This window comes from Anser brachyrhynchus (assembly GCF_964034855.1).
Source record: "Anser brachyrhynchus genome assembly, chromosome: Z".
Classification (NCBI taxonomy): domain Eukaryota; kingdom Metazoa; phylum Chordata; class Aves; order Anseriformes; family Anatidae; genus Anser; species Anser brachyrhynchus.
Window position 1 is genome coordinate 72,146,415 of NC_137697.1, and position 15,953 is coordinate 72,162,367.

The following is a 15,953-nucleotide window of genomic DNA, read 5'->3' on the forward strand; positions in this document are numbered from 1 at the left end:
CCCCACAGCTAGCGGCGGGTCTGCGGCTGCTTGAAATTGTGCATGTGGACGGGGAGGTGGGGAAGTGTGGACTCAAAGCTTATTTAGCTACTCAAGCTGAGCAGTTTTAATTTGTTCTAGCAGTTACGAGCAGCAAAACCATTACCACAACTGCAGGATGGAATTATCAAAGCCAGCAGATGTCAGACACCTCTATCTTTTTAGAAGTTGACTTTCTTTCTGGCATTTAGAGAAAACGAACGAACAAGAAGGAAAAAACACAAACTACATGGAGATCTTTTTAGATGTTATACCACACCCACATAGTCTAAGAAATCAAATTAATTTTTTAAATATTTTAAGATGCAATGTGATACTGAGAAGGGCAAAAAGGCACATATCTCAATTCTGCAAAGACGTAGAGACATATGCATAATTTCATGCACTGGGGTGGGTGGATACATTTACAAGCATCACAGATTGCAAAGATACAAGAACTTTTTTTTTTTTTTTACTAACATCAATTGTATAGACCCATACGAAAAAAAAAATCCCCTTTAAAATGCACTTTCGTATTTTCAAAGCTTTGCAAGGCCTAGCAGAGCTGCTAGCTTCACTCACAACCTATATTTGCAGCCCTGATGATGAGTCATTTGCTTACAGTAACGTATTGCAGTCCGTGACATTTTCCATGCTTCTTCACTCTATCTGCTCTACTCGGGGTCCAATGCTTCAACTTTTCACTTTTTCACCTGCAATTATCTCACTTGTTTCACTGGAGTTTAGGATGGATGTGAACATGTAGCAAAACTAGCTAATTTTAGTCATGCTCCCGTTTGTTGTTAATGATCTGTACGTTTTAGTTTAAAAAAAGAAAAAAGAAAAAGAAAAGGTACAGCACATTTTGATTTTGCAAGAGAAACTTGAGGCTTTCTTTGTGCAATCCTAGTAATAAATAGCTACTTGCTTTCCCAAGTAAAAATAAAGGCCTGCATGTGTCACTTACAGTTTCGTTTGTACCATGGATTTACCAGGAGCTTGAGAATCCATGGTTCAAAATTGAAAAATACGAAACAGCTGGTTTGTTCAACCTTTCACCACAAGCCAAGAGAGGGCAGGCTGTAGATTTTGCATCAAGGAGAACATGGATTTCCCAACTACCACCCATAGGTTGTTTCACGTGAACAAGTTTATAGTTGTTCTCAGGAAGGGCAAGCAGACAGGCAGTGCCACGAAAGTGAGGAAAACACAAACACCAGCAATTAAAGACAACTATGTTAACTATGTGTGGCTAGCTGTTTGAAGGAAAATTCAGAGGGAGGATAAAACATGGTAATGCCCGGGAAAACCAGGAGACTACATGAGGACTGTGGTAGGATGATAGTTGAAACAGTTCAGTGGGATTTGAAGAGAAACAAGACATTTTTTAATCCATGTAGAAACACATTACGGTCCTGCAAAGATCAGTCTGAGCAGCGTCTGTGTCTTTTAGTTCTAGTCACGTAATTTAGCAGCTGGAATTAGGAATCTTCATTCCTTGCACAAACAACGACCCCTTGGTGGACAATTCACAGCAACAAGAGAGCCACTCCAATGCTGCTCTGAAGGCATGCCGGAGGATCTCTCCCTCCTCATCTTCCTTGCTGCTGGATGCTCGCTCAAACGAGCAGTTTGGGAGGATGCTCTGTGCGTGTGGAGGGGCTGACATGGAGGACTGGGTACCCAGCAGACCCCAGGCTTGCAGTGCTGTTTGCAGGAGACTGGTACCACCCAGGCAGGGTGCCTGCAAGGGCTGTAGGCGGGCTCGCTGGGTGTCTACATGCCTTCCAGTCCGAGGGATGTAAAGGTGCCAGCCGCATTTATTTGGAGAACTCACTGGACACTGAGCTCTAAAAAGCTACAGACGTTTCATAGCCTTACACAGAGGCTTAAAAAAGTACAATTTATTTTTACATATAAAGTATTTCCTACTCACATTCTGAAAAGCAAAGAGCTGTGTGTTACTCATTTTTAATTCACCAACTTACTTTGGTTACTTTTACTACTTAAATATTATTTAAAATCATTTTTTAATGGCAAATAGTAATGCTAGGCAGGAAGAGAAATGAGTTACTTTGCTCATGTACCTTACTGTAATAAAGCTCTCCTAAAGCATTAGGTCAGCTCTACTAAAGCACAACAAGGCTAAAAATAATATTTTAGAATAATATTTATTAAGCTCAGATGAGGATGAACAACTGCCACTAGATGGCACAACAGCCTTACATTATTTGGTGGGTTGGATTTGTGTTTTTTTTTTTTTCCCTTTATATAAGAGCAATATGTAACATTTGTTTTTCAAACATGGTGTCAACACATTTTTCCTATGCCTATCCAAGTATATCTGCTTATCGCAAATTGGTGAATGAAGCAAACTACATGACAATTCCTTTAGAATATATGCACAGTGGAAATAAGGTTTAATGGTAAGCTCAACTAGAACAAATATTTACTAGTTGGATGCAAAAAACATAACGTTTTTAAATATATATGTACATGTGAAAAAGTTACAGTCAGTGGTAGATTTTTTTTTTTTAATCTAACAAATTAAAAAAGTGAACTTTGAATTATCAAACAACCTGTTTCCTCCACATCTCAGTCAGCACTTGATGAGTTAACTATTCAGCCGTGTCTCTCAACTGGGTGAAGTACAAAGTCAATATTGTTTTCTGGCTGAGTGCCGTTAAAACAAAAGAAAGGTTCTTTACACAGATGCAGACATAGCAAACTTTTGATCAACCATGTAATAAAAGAGGTGAAGATAACTGGTATTTAACTAAATATGCATTTAACCATTTTTCATAATTGTACTGCAAGAGTAAGTAACCTGGGTCAGATCTTCAGCAGTGCTAGTTGACACTAACTTGGAGAAATACAGTGAATTCCACTGGATTAGAACCTAGAACTCTGTATTTAGCTGTGTTAAAACCTGGAAAAGTAACTAAAAGGTGAATAAAATCCTACACAATCAATACTTTTCGTGCTGTTTAAAAATTGAAACACCATGCTTAGCACAATCTCAAAAACTTTCCTCTGGCTTCTGTTTATCTGATTAGCAAAGCTGATTGCTAACAACAACGATCAAATAAGTATTTTGTGAAAACACAAATGTAATATATCTCAAATATTTTAGCTGATTTAACGATCAATGAAGAGAGAGATGGAAATGGGCCAGCACTTTACTGCATGAGGAGTACTGGTATGCACTTGAATGCAGCTCTGACACTTCAAGTGGGTACACAGGCATGTGGCATAGAAGGGAAGTGTACCTGGACTTCAAAATTTCCACAACACTTCTAAATGTTCATGCCGTTATTTTTTAATGCATACCATACCATGATACGGAAGTATAAACATGCATTTTTTCATATCTCTTTGTCCTCAGAAGGAGTGGAGCAAGGCTAGCATTGAATACTTTAAAGGTTGTGCAAAGCCTGTATCCAACACAACTTCCAAAAACAACACTTGTGCGCTGCATGGACCTGTACTGGGAAATGTGGTCCTCAGACCAGGAACTGGAAATGTGATTGCATGTTAAAATCTCTGAATGCTGTGACCTAATCCTTTTTGATCACAAGTGGATTAATTTCCTCACCTTACATGATAACCCGCGTAAAACTTTGCTGACATTATATGCATTCTCCAGTATCTGTATCTGAAGATAGATAATTACTGTAATATTATTTCAGTCCTCCATAAATCCTAGTGTTTCAGTATCAGGCAGGACTACGAAAACAAGGATGAAGGCAAGACTAGGTTGCATTGATATCTGTGGATAGCCAGAAGAAGAAACTTAAAGAAGACTAAATTTGGTGCTTAAAAATGGCACAGAAAATGTCCTGAATGATTTTATTTTATTAACATAGTAGCTAACTGCTTTCTTCACACCTTAGCTCCCCGCAGGTGGTGGTGTAGAAAGGAACACTGGCAAATTTATTATATATTTCCGAGACTTGGATTGGAGTTTGATGAGAATTTCAGACACATATACAGTCATCTTATCCTTCTGGAACCCAAGACAGCTTTATGATTTCTATTGCCCAAGCAATTCATAATCTTTTAAAAGGATTTTCCCTTATGATATTCCTTTTTATAGGTGGAGACACATGAAAAAAAATAATTGAAATGACATATCCTAGATTACCCAGTGAAAATGTGGGTACCCAAGAAATGAATTGCACACTTAGTTTAACATAACATCCAGTCCAGCACTCTAACTCCCAACCCTTAACCTTCTCTGAAGCTCCATATTTAAGAAAGTGACTTATCAGAAGTGCTGACCCTCCAGACATCCCACTCACAGAACTGCACTCGACCCTAAGTCCCATTATTTCAGCCTGATACAAGTCAGCTCTAAAACTTCCTTAGATTCTCCTGTTTGGGATTTAAGAATCTTGTATGACATCACTATTTTCCTTGTTCCTTCTGTAGTCCCACATATTCAGTTTTGCTGCTCATGAAGTAGGAAGAAATTCAGTTACTGTATAACCCCAATTTATTTCCAGAGTATTAGCTACTCTAAGTACTGAAGGAAGATGAGGCCCTTTCCGGCCAAAAAAAACACATACCCATGACATTAAAAATTATATTTAAATGCATGCACACCAGTAGGTGAAATTGAAACACATCCTAAATCACATAAACCTGTTGACTTCACAAATTTATTTTTGACATTTTAAACCACTTTATTAAAAAAAAAAAGGAAGTACAGTTGATGGTAACAGCTGCACACAACTCTACCACTCTCCTTCCACTGTATCACCTCAAGGTTTTCAGCGCTGTAGTGCTCAGCTCTAATCCTAACCTGAATAGAAATATAAAAATGCAAGCGTAGAGGTACAATGCAGATTCAGCTGCTGTCTTCAGAACTCCGCCTCATATGACCAGGCATAAAATTACAGAGACTGCTGAGTAATGTTAGCAGTAGTGGCCTACATGCACTCAAAAACTTCATTTTACAAAGAGCAGAGTAGTGATGTTAGCTGATTCTCCTTGAGAATCGCACTGCTCCCATATTGATCTGCCAGCATTGCCATGCCATTGTACTGGATTATTATTACAGGCAATGGCCGTCAACAGCTTTAGCTTAGGCCAAACCAAACCAAACATTTCCACAAAAGCAATGAAAGGCAGCTTTATCATCCCAGGACGGTCTTCCAGACAAATTTTAGGTTGCAAAAAAGTTGCTATAATGTTTTTGTAGTGCAAAGTTTTAGTGAACTAAATACTGATGTTAAGTACCATTCTCCCACTGTTTCTATAATCTTCCAACTCTCATAAGAAAAACAAAATTGTTCACTTTCATGGTCTAGAAGCAAGTTGCAGGTCTGGGTGCAAATTCAGTCCCTCCTTTACAAAAGACCGTAGAAAAGAGAAGTTCATAGAAAAGAGGTTGCAGTTTGCCAGTATTCAAAGACAGATTTAACATTAACATATATTCTGTAATTTGGTTTATTCTTGTGATCTGCCATGATCAGTGAAATTGCAGAAGACCATACAGAAACTGATTTTCTGGTTAAAGACGTACTAGGATGCAAGCATCTATGAAGGAAGTAAGTTTGGACGAGCAGTTAGTTTCTCTTTCTTGCTTGTCTTTTCACCTGCTTTTTACAGCAACAGATGATGGTGCTCTTCAATTTTTTCAAGGTTCACATACACGGCTATGTCTGCCAATATATTTTCTTGTCCTCATATAAGTTGACATTGGTAAGATTCAGCTCTGAAGGTATTACAACCAGATACTAGCTGCTTCTCGACAACACACCCTCCAACCCCACAACACCTTGTCATGGACTGTCTGTACATATTTGCTTTATACACACCTCAGCGTTTCCGCACACTCTTATGTAACTGACTTCATTTTGGCTTAGCTCCCTTTGTTGGGATTGCTCCCAACCACATCAATGTATCTGCCATTAAACTTATAGTTGTTTTTGTTACTGACATGCAATTTCATTATATACGTTCATAAGCAGATGACTACAGTGAAAACTAATAATCTCATGAAAAATGTTTGTTTTGTTAACTAAGACATCCAGCCAAGGAAAGAACATCTCTAACCTTTAAGGCACTTGTTTCAAGTATTGCATATTACAGAGCCATGCAATGGCACAGAGTCAACAAGAGGTGTAATGGTGAAGCCTGGAGGAGCCTAAACTGGACTGTGCATTTCAGCTCTCTGAACCTGCCTTGCAGAAGGTTCTCCAGATGTCCTGCTGAGTTATTACAGCTCTGACTAATGTCACAAACTATTACATTGAAAATGGATTTTCCTCAGTTTATTTTCAAACCCAGGCCTTGGAAAAAGACAAGGCTGTCAGTGGGGCCTCAAATAAGTTGAAAAAGACCTATCTAAGTTGAAAAAGACCAAAATAGGTTGGAAAAGACCTTCAAATCATCAAGTCCCACCATTCACGTGACCTACCGAGTCCCATCACTAAAACATGTCCTTTAGTGCCATGTCCAACCAAATTCAGATACTGACAGAGAAGAAAAGTTTACTCATGTTAACCTTAACTTTCTATCACCTTGTCTCTCTTACATCTTTGAAGATCTAGAATGGATAGAAGTTTTTTCATGAGATTATAGGTTGAAACAAACAAACAAACAAAAACCCACACCCTTCCCCTGCAAAACCTTTAAAATTATTATTCTCTCCTCTCTTCTTCATATAATTGTCCTATCTGTGGCCCTTTCCCTTCCTAATTGTCCTAACAGACAACAAAAGAAAAAAAAAAAAAAGCATTAAGATTTAATTATTTTTACATTATGGCTGGAATGGGTGGCTGAAATAAGAGAAAGAGAAATATTTGCACAATAAGAAAATAATAAAAAAAAAGGTTTAAAAAACTCTACCTAACCAGCTGCTCAAAACAGGAAAAGCAGAAATAAAACAATTAATCACTTCTGCCAACTCCTGAGGATTTTGTCACTGGCAACAGTAAGATATTTTATACTTCACTTACAAACTTCATTCATGCACTAAAAATCACACCTCATTTTTTGCGTTGATCAAGGGAATAACATGCTCACGCCAGATTTAGGATTTCTTTAGGTAGGTATCAATATCGCATAAAGCATTTTTTTCCCCCTGTGACTATGGAAAAGGAACACCATACAAATAGTGTTGCCACTCATGAACAGGTCAAAAACACAAAGTAAAGACCGCTGATACTCTACTAATTTTGTGTAGTCACCATTTGGTGAAAAGAATATAGAGCTATGAAGTAAAACTAGAGCTGTGAAGTAAAACATTTCTCTCCTTTTTTTTTTTTTTCCCTAGATGAAATATGCTTTTGGCTACGAGACACTTGTCTCTACCTGGATCTCAACACCTACTTTTTATGGAACAGAAGATTCCTATCATGATTTTCTTGCCACACCACAATCCTGGAAATTTGAATAGTTTCCTCCTCATTGTAAGATCAAGTCAGTAAGGTGCAAAACTCTGCTCTTTAGTTATTTAAGAGTGGGAGAGCTGTGTTTGCTGCTACTACTGCAGAGCCACAGTCTGACAGAGAGAAGAGAAGCAACAGAGCTTTGGTGAGGTGGAGATGCGAGCTCACTCACAGGAGTGGTCCAGCCTCAGACTACAGTTTTTAGGTTGGCCTTCCAGCAAGCTGCCACTTTGTCCATCATCAGATTCCACACTGTTAGTGTCCAAAGTGCTAACTGGTTATTTCAATTCACTTATGACAAAACTTACTAGAAAAAATGCACAGTCTAAATCCTTGGCTTGTTTTATAGGCGTTAGTGGTGAGATCTTCAATGCAGAAGGATGCTCAGTGCAATATTCTTAACTGTCTGGGTATAATTCCCACTGAAACTTGAACATCTTCAAAATTTGGCTTGTGGCTTTACCACAGAGCTAGACATGACCAATAACGTTCTTAAGTTCCACTGAAATTGTAATACTTTATCATAAGAAATTGTCACAAAATTATATTCAAGCATTTTCAGTCTCCACTCATATGTTGCTACCATTTCTTATCCTGGAAATCCTGAAATCAGCTGTGCTGTACTATTTCAGAAATGGAACAATTGTCAGTCAAAGAAAGCCCTTTCTTTCTACCTATTTACTTTTGTTAAAATATAACTCTCAAGTAATGCACCATATAGTGAGACATATTTTAGAAACAGGACCTTTTCTACAGACTTTTAAACAGTATTACTGAGGATTTTCTATCCTAAAAATCCTGTAATCATAATTGTTCTGAATACCTGAAAAAAACCCGGTGGTACAGGACCTACTGGCATGCCATCTCCTGGGGGAATGTTTCCTAGCACTGGACTGGGAGCTGCTGCAGCACTCTGAAAAGAACAAAGGGAAAATAAACCTTTGTCATTGCATGGTAGGCATTAAAACAAAAAAAAAAAAAAAAAAAAAGAAGGAAAGAAAGAAAGAAAAAAAGCCCCCAAACCTGCTGTAACCAAAATGCAGAAAGTATGTCTCTGGATATGCCATAATGTCATTGTTTCATCTGAAGGTAAATTAAAATTGTTTAGTGTCTAGTCTTCTTTTATACAAGCATAGTAATTTGTTAATATGGCAGGTCTATGTTGAGGGGAGGAATGCTAGAGTTTGCCCAGATATATACATATATGTGTTGATTAGATAGGTCTTGACTAGATTTTAAGAAATATTTCATCTGAATTTATCCACATATATACGAATGTAAATGTAACTTGCACACTTTTTCTTGTATTATGTGTATTAACATCTTCATGCATGCACAAAGATATATGTGTAGCACAAAGAAACTATTCTATGCATTTTATAAGCAATTTCCAAGCACTTTAAATATAATTTCAGCAGACTGTAATACCCTTTTAGAATTATACCAAGCTTCAAAACAGGATTCTGTTCAGTACAAGAAGGAAGGAATGTTCACAATTCTGCTGGAAATGTTCATGATTTTACCAACCCCCAAAATAAGCACCATGACAAATTAGAAGAATTCAGGTTACATTTTTGGAAGGGAAAAGAAAAATGCGTTTCTAAGAAGTGAAGCCGAGGATGAAATTAGTTACCTTTGCAAATCCTTCAGTTGGAATAAGTAAGTAAAGAATGTTGCCTCTGGCAATTTACAAGCAGGAGATCGTCACAAAAAGGGAAGCCAAACTGTTATTGTTGTCATGTATTGGAACTTCAATTACTTTTAATTTCTAGCAGTCTTCCTTCCTGCAATACGTTTCTGTTATGGCATAAGTCTGAATCACCTATAAAGGTTTACAATCTTTTGGGAAAGTACTCATGCGCGCACAGTGCAATGAGAGCCACTCTCAGTTTACTAATGGCCTGCCAATATCTGCCCTACAGAACATGAATGACTTATGTTTATTAACTTATCACTCCACTGTACACTCACGCTTGATATCCAAAAGATGCAGATCTGGAAATTGATTTCATTTCCAGGTGTTTGGCACACTGTCTAGGAAATTAAAGAATAATGCTGGAAAGATCTGAAAACTGGCACAAAGGTGGGCTGACCTTTTTAAACCAAGCAGAAAGGAAATATTCAGTTAATTACCACAGATATTTCAATGGTTTAAACTGTGCTTTAGAATCAATGTTTTAACAGCTACCAATAACATATCTAGCATCTAAGCTGCATGTTCTTTTCAAACAAAAGTCTAGGACTCATCAGTAAAATGTTTACATTTTAAAAACTTTGGAGATGACTGAAGCCTAGTTTGATTGACCAGAAAACCCTGTGATAGAGGTTTTTATCTTGTCTGCAGAACCTGTGCTGAAATATTGTGTAAGCATGATTGACAGAGAAAGTTGGCCAGGTGAGTTGGCAGTAGCAAAGACATTTGGAGCACAACACCTTTTTGTGAGAGGCTGCCATAAACCAACCAAACCAGCTGATAAAGCTGCAGCAAATGAAGAAGGCTATCCGCTAGCAAATGCCCTCCTTTGGGCACCATCTGACGTTTGCAGGACTGAAGCAAGGTGTTGCCTATGTGCACGGAAAATCACACTGCTCCCTGCAACATCTCCTCTACTTCTCTTGGGTCTGTTGCACTCTCTGGCACCCCAGCCAGGGGAAAGTAAGCAGGTGGCCTGAATAACTCCCAAAAACAGAAGAGAAAGCTCTGTTTGCGTTTGCTGTTTTGGTTTGTTCTGTTTTCTAAGCAAAAATTGACTTGTTTGACCCATGCAGCAGAAAACAATGTCAAGTAAAATCTTGAATAGGTGCAGAAACAGTTTGAGTGAAGTATGGTAGAACTTACTTCCACATTTCTAGATGAGGAATGACAACAGTAGCATCACTGATGGAGAAAATCAATGATGTTAAAAGCCTGAGCATCTTAAAACGTCCAAAATAGCCTGCACTGCAGTCTTTGACTAAGAAGTAGTAGTAGCCCATTAAAAGGACACAAATAATGATGAACTTTATTATAACATCATCCCTCGTTGCATTCCTTAACAGTTAAAAAAGAAAAAAGAAAAAAAAAGAAATAAGGATTTTCCAAAACCAGGGGGAGAAAACAATTAACATTGTAATTGTTAGGGTTTTGTCAGCCATTAAACCTTCGAACAAGGCTTTACCTAAAATATGCCTGAAGATAACATCTTGCAGGTTGTCTCAGTAGTTATTTTTTAATATAATTTGAATTCTATTTTTTTAACGTGACTTAGCAATGAGACCAGAGGAATCCAGACTCATTCCTCAGTGAACCTGGGGGGACAGCACACAGCTCTCCAACCCTGGTATAACAGGCACGGAGCAACTCCTCATCCGCTGAGCTACAGACATAGCAATGAATGCACCTAAACCTCTCTTATATGTTTACAGATGTAAAGGAAGATACTACGTTCTGAGATGCTGCTGATGCCTGTGGAGTAGTTCCAAAGTAACCACTTTTTTAGGAGGAGTGATTTTTGTACAACTTTGCTAATGAAGAGAAGTAGAAAGGATCCTGATGAAGTACAGGAGGAATGAGTCTGGAGCTCTTCTGCAGCCTCCAAAGTCCCATTCCGGAGAGCTGCTCACAGGGTGGCCAGAAGATCTGAACGGTGCTATCACGCCATGATGTAACAGAGGCTGGCAAAAGGCAATTATTTGTGATGATGGAGGGGCAAGAAAAACAAGGCCATGTGGAGGTGATAACGGAAGTGATCCAGAGTGATTTACTTAATTAATCTCAGTTCTAATGGTTTCTGGAGAAAAAGGTCTAAACCGGAAGAGAGACAGCTCTTTCTTTCATGCTAGTTACTAAAGATTAATTTAATTTACTAATGTTGGACATTTTTTGGTTGTGGACCGTGATGTTTCAGGGAGGTACTCAAAGCATTGGTCTTAATTGGCATGAGCCGTTTGAGACTTGATTATACTGTGTAGTTTACAGACACCTGTGTAAAACCATCTCACCAGTATATTTCTCAGTAGGAAGGAGGACAGAATGAGGCCATGTTTGAGTGGTCATAACACTAGGGCAGTTTTACTGACATTTACAGTACTGTTGATTCTTTGTAAGAATTTTACAGTTATAAGCATGCCATACTAGTCCAGTCTTCAGTGTTAGAAAAATTACAATTTCTATTTTTCATTACATAATACTGAGGTTTGTTTTTGTTTTCATGTTTGTCTCTTTGGGATTTTTTTCCCTGATGCACAATTAAGTCCCAAAACCAGAAATAAGGCATGTTCAGTGCTTTAGCTATATTACATTTTCTAGCTTACACTATGTGATGAACATTTTAGGACCTTATGCCAGGTAGATCAATAAACAAACCTGCAACAGCTGCACTGAGATATTCTTATTTATTCTATCCTAATGAATTATTCAGTTTTTCTTCCACAGTCCCACAGCAAACCATGGCTTCCTTTTGCATGCATTACAAGTTGCTCATCATTTATACTTCCATTAGTTTGACATTGTAAATATTTGCAGTTTGCTTTCTCCACGTTTCATAAAAAGATGAAATAGGAAAATATAAATGGTCTAATATTTTTCTATGATAGTTCACCTCCTTAAAAATAGAAAAGTTTATTTGCTTTTGTATCTAATATACTGAATTTATGTTATCTCTTTAGAGATATTAATTAAAATAGTATACTTCAATGAAAATTATTGTGGGCATTCACTGCTTTATTCATACAACCCTGGACAACGTAAGAACAGATTATTACATTTAAAAAGTTAAAACTAGTGTCTGATAAGTAGCTTGCAATGGTTTAGGATTGTGTTTACCAACAAATAAATCACAAAATAAATAAAAAATAAAAATATGTCAGTTATTACATATAAAAATTCAGAGAGAAATTTGTAATGCAGAGGTCATTTTCTGAGGCTACCAGAAGTGGTTTGTGGCAGAAGCTCACAGAAGAATTCTAGTTTTGATCAAAGTATTTGACAAAGAAAAGGCTTTATCCATTAAAATCCTGATCTGGCTCATTCAGTAATCTGGGCATTTGATTTCAGGTATTTTGCTGAGAGAAAGACCTCCTTATTTTTAACTAAAGTAAGAAGTTTAACATGCATGACAAAATTTTTCCACAAAAAGGCAATTTAAAATTTGTTATAAGTCGATATGAAGCAGATCTGTGGCTGCTGTTAGCTGCTCAGTTCCCTCATCATTCAAGCCTCCTTCATAAACCTCCTCCGCATCAGCCCTAAATCTGCCCAGTTAGCCCCAAACCATGCTGAATTACTGGAGGTAGTTGGTGCCCACTTCTTCGGGTGGCTCAAGCATCAAGCAAGTCTCTGTGGCGACCACAGCATTCAGAGGCAGTGCTCTGGTCTTCTGTGGCAAAGCATGAGTACGTTACACCTGAGTTGTGCGGTGCAGGCCATGCAGGTAGGAGCCCCCGCTGGAACAGCATCCCTGGAAGCACCAAGGCCAGGCTGGATGGGGCTTTGGGCAACCTGGCCTGGTGGGAGGGGTCCCTGCCCGTGACGGGGGGCTGGAACCAGATGGTCTTTAAGGTCCCTTCCAACCCAAACCATTCTGTGCTTCTATGACTCTAGGCAGGCCCCAGCCAGTGCCTACAGGATTACTGCAGAATACTGCCAGCACCAGTGTCTGCAGTGCAGGCAAGTTTGAACCACAGACTTAGCATTCAGTGATGAACTGGCATCAAAGAGCAAGGGGGAGCAGCAGTTTGTGGAGAAGACAGCAATACTGCAAGGGTGATGAAGGAGCATCAGTAACTCTGGTTTGGATGGAGGCATGGAGCTGGACCTAATAACACACAGACGATTGGCATTGTTGCCATGTGAGTTAGATTTAGTCTCTCCAAAAAAGAATATGAATTCTCTCTACAGAAGAAGCCTGAAAATTTAATGAGGCAATTTTCACTTTTAAAGACATTTTGTCCATCCATTTGTGCACCCGGGCACAATGGTGCTGTCCCACCCTCCACCATACCTCCTGTCACATAGCACACATGAATGAAATGTGACTGAGGATGCCCTGCTGTCCCCCTGGGGTTGTGATTCCTCTGCATATTGCTGGCAACAACCACCTGCTGACACCTCCCTCCATGTGCAGTCTCACCCCTAGTTTTAGGGTAAAAGTAGGTGTTCTCCGGAGGGGCACTACAGTTCCCACCTAGAGCACAGGATTTTGCTGTACAGCTTCATGCACGGTGGTTGTGATGCTCCATGAATGTAGAAGTGAAGGCAGGGAGGGTTACACACATTAAAGTGAATTAGCAGCATCAGTATGAATACATAAAATCTGGTAAAATACTGGTGAATCTCAGTACATCTCAGAACTCTGAAGTCTAAGCAGCATTTGCTGAAAATAGAGCATGGGAACTGCTACTTTTCAAATTCATTTGCTGAAACTCTAATCACTTTAATGATAAACCTGAAAGCTTTCCTTTGATTATTTCAAGATTTCATATCTGGTTTTGAATGAGAGTCAGAAAAGACTGCTGATGTACCATGAACTATTGCAAGTAATGCCAGACATATTATAGCGTTATTTCCTCTCTCTGGATCCTGCTTCAGAGAGAAGTTAGGACATGGGAATTTTGGCAAGATCTTCAGAAATAATAACACTTATATCAGTTTCTCTGGAATTCAGAGTTTGCATCAAGAGTGATATTTTCATAAGAAATCTATTGCAGACAAATCCAGAGAACTAGCTACATTATATATGCAGTATCATTTTACATTTCATGTAAACCTTAACGTGAGAAAGACGTAATTCGCTCCTCAAGATAAGTACTCAAATGTAGATAGAAGTGATGCTTAACCTGATGCTAAGGACCATTTTGATACTGCAACAAAGAAAATGATTATTGCTTTATTTTAAAATCACTCCGCTTTCTAACCAAAATGAATTTAGATAAACTATAAGGATACTAATCTTATTTTCTCATACCTGTATATATGCAACCAAAATATGCAGTAACCAGACACAAATATTCTGTTGTGGAGAATATTAATACAACTGGTTCCATCAAAATAGCAGCAGAAGCATTCAGCATTTCAGGTTAGTTTTGTTCCACCCGTGTGATGTTAACACAGAGGTATCTTACACAAACCAACAGTGAACAACTCCTTTTAAGACTAGGGCTGCAGCTTCGAAACGTGACCTGCCATCTATTTTACATGTTGCTGCTGTGACCGTAAAGACCAGTGCGAACCCCAGAGGCAGACCGGGACTCCCCAGCTGCTGCGGTGATGATTCTCAGTGAGGGCACCCCAGCGAGCACAGGGCAGCAGCTCTGCACCCCCAGCTTCACGGCTTGACCTCAGGCTGCACACAAACACCGCCAGACCGTGCAAGGGCTGATGTGAAGGACAACACAGGTAAACAACAACTGCTGCTGGTACGAGGTTTCAGGCATAACATTGGCAGAGAAAGCAGAAAATGTTTCATTTTTGGTAGGAATCTCGTTGAAGCCCATGCTGAAAACCCACATTGCTACTAAGCGTAAATAAGACTCTGCGAGTCAGTTGATAGCTCTGAGATGAGCATACAAGCAAGTGCATATGAAAGTCAAATGTCTTCCCAAATCAGTATGGCTTAATTCATCATATCCAGTGATGCCAATTAAGAGAACTGTAAATAAACACAGGAACAGAAGACATTGGGGCCATCATGTTTAGCTGTGACCAGCCCCTGACGCATCAAAAGAGCAATATGAGCAGCAAAATAATCCAAAAGCCAACTTTCTATTTTTGTCACTCTCTGATATCCTCCTTTTCCCAACATTTTTTGCAAGCAGGGCATTCTGGCTGCTGTCTCAGGAAAGCTTGGATATGAATAATACACCAAAAATCTAACTACTTATTACCTACTTACAAGTTACGATCTTAAAGAATACCTTCTAATTCACAGAATTTCACACATTCTCCAGCTTTATGTAAACAACAGCAAAAAAAAAAAAACTGAACAGAAGCAGACAAGCAAAAAGTATGTATGATGTTTTACTACATTTTACTAAGTATTTTTGATGCAAATATGTTGTCTTCTTTAGGAGAACACTTATAAAATGTTTTATTTTGTTTTATCCTGAGGACAAAGGATAAGTATTTAATACTACTTATTCAAGTTCATGAATTTAGGGAACGGTAAGAACCACTTCCCCCCCGCACCCCCCCCCCAGAAACACAAATGGTTGATAGAAGCAACTTATTTGAAAGATCTGAATCACAAGATCGAATTAATTCTTTATGTAGTTTCACTGATACATTTTTGTCTAAAATGCTTAACTCCTGTTCTCTGATAGGAAGGTGTTCACATGACAGTAGTAGTCTAAAAAGTGTAACCGTAAGGGTCATAATGCCACTCCTCATAACTTCTCTCTTTTCTTTTGGAATTGCAGCTCCTTACAGTTTGATTCAGACTCTGGAACTGTATTTCTGTTCATTCCACTTTACTCAGTTATGGTGATAAAGAACAGATAATGTACTATAGTGATAATTCTATTAATAGCCAAGTTATATAACTGTTGTCAAAATTTAAAAAA

At 38.5% G+C, this 15,953-nt stretch overlaps 1 protein-coding gene and 1 long non-coding RNA gene across 9 annotated transcripts in view; both read right to left on the bottom strand.

The window, feature by feature from the left end:
- Nucleotides 1-15,953, bottom strand: part of SSBP2 (single stranded DNA binding protein 2) — a 193,765-nt gene that overhangs the window by 59,923 nt on the left and 117,889 nt on the right. For 6 of the 8 annotated variants that reach the window (XM_080574063.1, XM_080574061.1, XM_080574059.1 and 3 more), the window contains one exon: nucleotides 8,239-8,328. The exons of the other annotated variants lie outside the window; for them this stretch is intronic. In XM_080574063.1, coding sequence (XP_080430189.1) covers nucleotides 8,239-8,328 — 90 coding nt within the window. The remainder of the gene's footprint in view (nucleotides 1-8,238; nucleotides 8,329-15,953) is intronic. 8 annotated transcript variants of the gene reach the window in all.
- Nucleotides 1,002-8,231, bottom strand: LOC308185666. The gene is made up of 2 exons (XR_013943539.1): nucleotides 5,677-8,231; nucleotides 1,002-5,610 (listed from the first exon to the last, which is right to left on the bottom strand). It is a non-coding gene; the product is annotated as an uncharacterized lncRNA (long non-coding RNA).